The sequence below is a fragment of the Strongylocentrotus purpuratus genome, unplaced genomic scaffold, assembly GCF_000002235.5.
Source record: "Strongylocentrotus purpuratus isolate Spur 01 unplaced genomic scaffold, Spur_5.0 spur5_scaffold_7, whole genome shotgun sequence".
In the NCBI taxonomy this organism is placed as follows: domain Eukaryota; kingdom Metazoa; phylum Echinodermata; class Echinoidea; order Camarodonta; family Strongylocentrotidae; genus Strongylocentrotus; species Strongylocentrotus purpuratus.
In genome coordinates, this window is record NW_022145613.1 from 6,974,901 (window position 1) to 6,983,325 (window position 8,425).

General features: G+C 37.3%; 1 protein-coding gene across 1 annotated transcript; it reads right to left on the reverse strand.

The window, feature by feature from the left end:
* Positions 1-3,302: 3,302 nt before the first annotated feature.
* On the reverse strand, positions 3,303-6,110 carry LOC115920068 (ZP domain-containing protein-like). Its single transcript, XM_030975035.1, has 3 exons — positions 6,029-6,110; positions 4,711-4,900; positions 3,303-3,885 (listed from the first exon to the last, which is right to left on the reverse strand). Exons 1-3 carry the CDS (start codon positions 6,107-6,109, stop codon positions 3,719-3,721), a joined length of 438 nt encoding a protein of 145 aa, XP_030830895.1. The 5' UTR covers position 6,110; the 3' UTR covers positions 3,303-3,718.
* Between the last annotated feature and the right edge of the window lie 2,315 nt (positions 6,111-8,425).

Sequence of the window (8,425 nt, forward strand, 5' to 3'; positions counted from 1 at the left end):
TTTAAAACGAAATAATCATCCTTGGAGAAGAAGGGTTATTATTTAACTGTTAGTTTGTATAAAATCTATATTCTGACCACTTGCACACTTTACTCCATTTTCTATCATATCTTGTACTATTTATTGTATTGGCTGACTGCTCCCTGGAGAATAGGATGAGAGGGGTTGTCTCTTTCTGTCTCTCACTCGTCCATGTGTCATGTTCACAATTTCTCCTCTCTTTTCATAAAGGATAGACTCGGTCTGCATCTCCACACTCTGTTTTTCCTATGTAATATATTAATTTCTTTTACAGGAAGTAACTCAAAATGTTGAACAGCAAATTTACCAACAAATTCTGATTTTACAAACTGTCATTAATTATAAATTCTAGCGTCATATCATAAGTAGAAACAATATTTTTTGTCTTGATAGTCTTGTTCCAATATGCGAACTTTATGAGGACAAAAAGTGACAAACACAAAAGTTACAAACCAAAAATCAATCTTACAAAATAGAGGGAAAATAATCAAAAAGACGAAACAAAAGATAAAGCAAGTTATCAGTCAATTTGAGGCATTATGTATTTTATTGCTTTATGATTTTCTTTCATACAATTTTTTTTGCAATTTTTTGTCGCAGTCATTACACACAATCTACATGATCTGTATTCATCAATTATGAGTTATACTACATACTCGTTCATTACAATAGCCCCCTTTGTTGATGCGGTAAAGATGGTTCAAAAGAATAATGTAATAATCGAAAGCGGAAAAAAGAAGAATGGAAAAAAATTGTTGAAAAATCTTTATCGAGATAAGGAGCTCGAGAATTGAAGGAATTTCTTCCTCTTCGGTATGCCCATTTACTTTACATGGGTGGAGAGTGGCAGAACGTATATTAATATAGTAGCAAAGGACATTAACTGTTGTGACAGGGATTCGAATCCCGTACCTTGTGCTCAATAGTTCAGGAACCTATTGACCAAACCGCGAGACCTTGCACTTGTCATGCTTAAGGTGAAAAGTAATAGTTTAAAGGGGCATGTTCAAAATATGTACGCGCTGGCGGACGGTGCTATAACTGCCTATTGACACCAACAGAAATCGGCTCTTACGCAGATGGCATGTTCCGATAACTACACTGGCGGGAACGTGCCCCTTTAAGGAGGTCAATGGTCACTAATCACAGGCATTGGTCGACGTCAATGGAAATCCAATCGACTATTTTCATTTAGAGTAACAGAAATATATTTTCTTGCCAGTTTTGATATCTGTTTTCATAAATGATGGCCCGTCTGAATTTAGATGTATGAAATCAAAGCGAATGTTTTAACCTTTGGTAGAACAGCGATGATTCATTTGACAAACTACATTAGGTAGTAAAGTAAACAGAATGACAATCAAAGTGATAAATGTAAAAACGAATCAGAGAGAAAAAATGAAGCTCAGCTATATTTGCTTGAAGACGGACTTCAGATTCAATACAAGACAATTCTTAGGGTATGAATCGTAAACAAAGAGAAAAAACAACGGAAAGTATCTATTTTTGTAGTGTAATAATATGTCATAAAGGTTTTCGTAAACTCCTTCGTCATGTTTTACAGACGTATACATGTACAACGCAAATTTTACTTTTACGGTCTAAAGAAAATTAAAACCATCATACTTGACCTCCATGTTAAACGTTCCACTACATATATGTGATGCCACCTTTAAACCTGCCTATCCTTTTTATATGTGTACTACCAACACCTGCACCATCTGCAGTTCTCCAAACTGGAGGAAGCCAATTGGCTTAAGCCAAGAAGAAGAAGATAAACAAAACAAGGAAAATTGGCAAATGAAGAATGCGATGTGTTTTAACTACAAATACCCACCACAACCAAATAACACAAGTCCTTTGTTATACTACTGTAATCAAAGCCTAAGAGCATTAAAACCTTTTAATATTGAAAGATAAATTGCTGGTATTTGTTCAAATTCATCTGTATTACGTCGGGGGAAATTGCTATAGCCATGACTTGTTGGACAAGCTTGAGCTTTTTCGTGTAACATTATTGATTCGAATATGGGTAAAAGCTCTCTTCTCGGCAATGATTTCTCTGTAATTTCGGATATTCATATTAAACTGTGGTAGAATCGCCATGACGACAGGAGGAAAACGGCATAACAGTGTGTGTTTATTAAAGGGATGCAGTCTACATCAGAACACATCAGGCGAAAGACTAATAACATGTTTAAAATACGTAAAGCTTCTACTATAATATTGCAAAATCCTCTATTCAATATAATGATTGCAAAGTTATGAAAATAGCTATAGCAAGAAAGCATGATAAATCCTGAAAACCAAAACATACGTATATTTAACAGCTAAATTATTCATACCCTTACAAAGTTTCGTAGAATTTTAAGTATTTAAAATGTTTATATGTCCTGTTCTATGTTTTTTTGAGAATGAGACATATTAAAGTTTACGTCTGACAATTTTCAACAAAGGCCCTAATTGAACCAGTCCACCTTTCATTCTTGAGTTGAGAAAAACACAAAAACATCAAATTTACAAGGGGTATCACTAAGTCTTAACTGTATAGCAACCATGAACCCCAAAGATAAGCAAACGAAGATACAACATAGTGAAGGTAGAATAAATTCGAGAATGCATAAAATCGAATATAATAATGAACGTTACATAGCGCTTATCACTCACGTAAAGAAAGTCCCTATGCGCTTAGAAAAGAAGGAAAAGGGCGGAATAGAAATGAACATTTATGCCTGGTACATGAAAATAATTAATTACAAACAATAATATGGTGTAATAATCATGCAAAAAGTTATTTCGTTTGCATGTTTTGTCGTTGTTGTATATATTTTGCAATTGCGAACAATAGCCAGTTCGGGTATCAACAAATACTTGTTGGTAGCTGCTCACATCAGCAGTCCCTGTAAGGGGAATCCCAAATAGGCCAATGAAATTGGTACATTGGATATGCCTGTCTCCAATAGATACATCAGATGTCAAATTAAATGCTTCACGCGATGACATCCTCAAAATGATAACACTTAGTAGACTTTAATGTCAATAATTTGCGCTCTTCACCATGTTCATTAGGCCTATATAATGATTGATGATTAATTTAGATTAATACAAATTCAAGTACCATCACAACCATGATAAGGTAGATTGACAAGTCCAAGGCATACGTTTTATATCGACATCATCAAAGTTTTTTTTAGTATAGCCGATGATGATGATGATGATGATGATAATAATACTACTAATAATAATTATAAGAATACTGATGATAATAATAATACAAATAGCTATAATAATAGTAAATTTAAAATGATAATGATAATAATAACAATAATACTCAGGTAGCCTCATCGGCATCAAGGCCCTTCATGAGGGCCCTGCATTCATTATTACTCCAGCAATTACCAGGTACCCATTTACACATGGTTGGAAAGTGAGAAATGCGGATTTAAACAAAATTAACTCACGGGGAATTTCAATACCCTGTTGTACATCTCATAGAAATCATGATCGAATTAAGTAACACGTCATTGCAATGTCCGCGCGTTGAAAAAGGTATATGACAGGGTAATACTGAAATTGCATTAATAAGTTGATTTTTCGAAAGTCTCTACGATATTATTGTACTAACATATTATTATATTAACACATCACTATTCCCATAACTCAACATTCTCTTTGATAACTGATATTTCAACTTTATTTATAATTTTCGTTGACCTTCACTCGATGCCTCGATGGTATAAATGTTGGACATGCGTCTCGCTGGTAATTTGTAGAGCACACCGGCTACCGTGGCAACAATCAAACACGTGATACACGCGAGCACTCCAATCAAAATGCTTGATTCCATACCGACGGGCGAACCATCTGCAGTTAAAGATCATAAATACCATGATTGAGAAAAATAAACAAAAATAATCCCCCATTCCAAAAACTAGGAAGAAGAAATGATTTATATAAAGGATTGTGCTAACTGTCATACATATTCTATTTTTTATAAGTTTACACGACTCTTTCTGAGAAACAGCCGCTGGCTCGTTGTAAGCGTCTTGAATGAAGAAAAGAGGACATTTCAGCTTAAAACTTCTAATCCATTAAGCTAATTTTATGTAATATTAAAACAATGTCATCATGAAGGACAATAATTAAAATACAAATACAACTTAAAAAGATTTGTACAAGAAAACAAGAGGTCAAATGTCAAAGGCAGGACAAGTAGGTGATACATTGAGGCTGCTCCCCATAACTGATGTAAATTTGGATATTTGACCATATAGAATACATACAAAGTGAAATACAAACAAACTACACACAAAAACAAGATCACAAATAGAAACAGTTAATTGGCATAGGCCTAGTCTGTAGGTAATAATAATAATAATAATAATGATGATTGGTATTTCTAAACCGCTCATTGCCCATCAGGCAAGGTGGTCAAGGCGCTCCAATATTTATACCCCGGCTCTGCTAGCTAGGCTACCGTTTTCAGCTCTCACATCATTCAAGGAATTCCTTCATACCGGTACCCATTTAAAACCTGGGCGGTGAGGGACAAATGTATATTAATATCTTGCCAACGTGGCGAGACTCGACTGGCGAACAACAATTGTGATCCACAGTCCAACGACGTTTTCACTAGACAAACACGACACCTTTAAAGTTAAGTGTTGTGTTCTTTAAAAAGGTAATTACCAGAGTTGTGTGCTTCTGCGGCATGCATAGTGTGGGCAGTTGAAAGAGGTCCATTAGAGATTAGATGAGGAGTGGAGCTTGCTCCACGGGTGTGACGGCTACCACGTCTGAATCTAGACTTACATCCCTGGGAACACCGAGACGATGGGTCATTATCATTACAAATGAGCACCTCACAGTGAATGAAAACCTGCATGGAAAAAAATGTATAACCGACCTCTATGACGATAACATATTCTTCAGTTGCGTTCAGTGGTATTCAGTAGTGGTTCTAGAGGGGGAAGTCTGCGGGTCTCCACCCTCCCCCCAAAATGGCACGAATGACAAGGTACCCCATAAGACAGGGTCGTATAACGTCATCTATCATTATAAACATCAAGACGGATGTTTCAAAATAAATCTAGTACTGGTCATGTGATTACGTTTTGAAAGAAATGGGCTAAAATTTACATAGAAAGGTTTAATATGTATGTAGTACCAGGCGCGTACGCAGGGGGGGGGGGGGGGTGTTTAGGGGGTTAACCCCCCCCCCTTTGGTATTTTTATGTGTATAAACCCCCCTAAAAAAACAACCCCCCCCCCTTTGTTTTGTTTTGTTTTTTGTTTTTTTGAATAATAAAAAAAAAAATAATAATAAAAAAACTATTCCCATGGCTGACCTAAAAAAGGCGACCTTACCCCCCCCCCCCCCAACAGAGCAAAATGTCAAATTTTCAAATTTCGAGACCAAAAAAGAAAAGAAAAAGTGTCCTCTTCCCCCCCCCCCCCCCCCCCCCGCTTATTCAGCGGCTGGCTGAGTCGATGCGAAATTTTCGGCCCGATTTAAAAATGTTAAACCCCCCCCCCCCCCCCCCACTTGAAAAAATCCTGCGTACGCGCCTGTTTAGTACAGAAGTGTAAGGTTTGAATTCATCAAAATTACAAGAAATTTAATCAGAATGTCTGAAAATGCTGACAAATGACTTTTTAGTGCACACATAAACGAAATTGGGTAGGCTAATATTAAACTACACATGTGGCATGGAATATTTATCAACAAATTTCCAGCTACCTCCGGTAATATTTCGAAAACGATGATCAATCCTTTTCAGGGGATATTTCTACTGTGATTTTTTTTTTCAGGCAGACGTGAACATGATACAGCTCCCTGATAACAATTATCTCAGCTTTACTCAGCCTTTTCCCTAAACCCTATTATTGTCATTCTTGCAGCTGTTCGCCTTTTACACCTTTTATTCATTATTTTGACCACTTTTGTACTTTTATCATTGTGAAAAAGAAATGGAAATACAAAAGAACGATGGCCTTATCATCCCACCTGTGTGTTTTCCTCGATGAAGGTGAAAGCGTCGATGACAAACTTGGAGAATGACGGATCAGAAGAGTACAATTTGCGCATAGTGGGATCCCCTGAGCATCTGAGATAAGAAAAGAACAACAAAACCGTCATGATAAATGTGAGTTGATCTAGTGGTTATGTCCGTGCATGGTCAGCTCTCTTGTCTGTCTTCGGCTACAAACCGACTCTGATCGAACCCAGGTTCGATACCCGGGGTTCAATACTGAGTCACCTCTTTCGGATGGTGACGTTAAAGGTCGGTCCTAGACGTACATAATCTTTATCTGATTGATACGCGATTGGTAAAAACTCATTACATACATACTCACAGATACTCACAGATACGCACGCACACACCCGCACACACCCACACATGCACGTCCGCACACACACGCCCACCGCGAATTGGAGAATTATGAGCAATTTCGTGCTATATGTCCCGTACGATTATGGCCATTTTCAATTAATCAAATCAATCAGTGATTACTTATATGACTTGAGATTTTCAACATTATTTATACAAAATGAAAAATCTCTTGTTTGACCACTGAATAATGGTGCTTTCTGGTATCACTACCAGTAGTCATAGTCAATAGATCCTGCAACTATGGATGAAACACTCGAATGAATGTTATTCTTTCGTATGAATCACGGAATCGCACTGAGTTTTTTTTTTTTTTTTTTACTATCCACCGAGAGGTGACGTTGCCTAGTTAAAATTTCAACAGACTGTGGTTCATATGGTTCGCGGTTCGAATCACAACCGCTGCACAACTGACCTTTGACGAAACATATTGATTTACATTTGTCACTCTCGACCCATGTGTAGTAAACGGGTATCTGGTAGGAAGTAACTCCTTGAATGCTTTCAGCGCCTTATGCAGCATTAATGCTTATGCCAGGGTAAAAATACTCTTTAGGTGCGTTGAGCATCCTCTAGGATGGATATGGACGCAATATAACTTGAGCTATTAAAAAAATATATATATATCATTACGGTAGCATTATGCAAACATTTCTTTATGCTTACTGATTTTGTGTATTGTTTTATCAAAAGCAAAAGTCATTTTCGTAATCTGGCAGACCTGGCAGCGGTCAGTAAATGTCCATAGAAGATGTGCGGGTGAACGTGTGTACATTTGTGTGTAAATTTGTGTGGTAAGGTGTGTGTAGTGTTTTTAGGTGTGTGTAGTTTGGAGGTTATGTTATCTTGCACATTTACAGAATGCATATCTACATGGGTTCCCATGGGGAAATTTGACAGGGAAGCACCCGAGAGTATGAATAGGTTACAAGTAGAATAGGTCTAAGTAAGGCGAATAATAGTGTTGATAATTAATAGTTTGGACTTTTTTAACCTAAGGTATACACATTAGTATTAGTACTAGCAGGACCCGTGGAAAATCCACGGGATTCTAGGGGGAGGGGAAGGGGGGGGGGGGGTAAATAGATAGAGGCCTATGTGCTATCGAAAATAACATTTGAGTATATTTCTATAGGGTCTAGACGATTTTTATAATATACGCTGTTTGACCATGAATGGCGCACCATAATACCCGTTTTAATGCATTGATTTGATGAAGAAACTGTATCATAGTAAAAGTATTCTATCCAGCATGGCTATGTTTTTAAACGACCATCTAAATTTTCTTGTGAAAACTTTACTTTGAAGAATGATTCTCAAAATTCAGTAAACATGGACAGGATAATACTAAAGTAACCCTGCTTGCATACCTCTATTCACGTAAACTATATACAAATCACGGCAATCATCATAGAATCAGAGTCGAAGCGACTGACCTGTGCGTGTGACGGTCTAGGTGGATCGAGTGAGGGTGGGGGGGGGGGGGGGGGGGGGGGGTAAATAGAAAGAGGCCTATGTGTATCGAAAATAAAAATTGTTTATTTTTATATAGGGTCTAGACGATTTTTATAATATACGCCTTTTGACCATGGCGCACCGTAATACCCGTTTTAATGCATTGACTTGATGCAAGACCTGTATCACAGTAAAAGTATTCTATCCAACTAATTGAGCTAGGCTATGTTTTTAAACGACCGTCTGATTTTCTTGTGAAAACTTTACTTTGAAAAATGATTATCGAAATTCAGCATACAGCTATACCTGGCCAGAACAATCACAATCTAAGCTCAGATTTCATACCTCTATAGTCACGAAACTAAATTGAAATCGGGGCAATAAGAGCAATTTAAAAGTATTGTCGAGTCTACTCAGCTCAGCTCACACACCTGCACAGTCACAGTTCCGACAGTGCTCGACAGCAGTACAGTGGAATGCACTGGCACTGTCCGTGTGTGGACTCAAGCCTCACTACAGCTACCTTGCAACTGCAACTGAACCGTCAGTTACGATGA

Coding starts and splice junctions, on each gene's coding strand:
- LOC115920068 (XM_030975035.1), bottom strand. CDS start 6,109: ATGCGCAAATTGTACTCTTCTGATCCGTCATTCTCCAAGTTTGTCATC. Junction 4,901..6,028: donor TCATCGAGGAAAACACACAG/GTGGGATGATAA, acceptor TTTTCCATGCAG/GTTTTCATTCACTGTGAGGT. Junction 3,886..4,710: donor CGCAGAAGCACACAACTCTG/GTAATTACCTTT, acceptor CTTTAACTGCAG/ATGGTTCGCCCGTCGGTATG.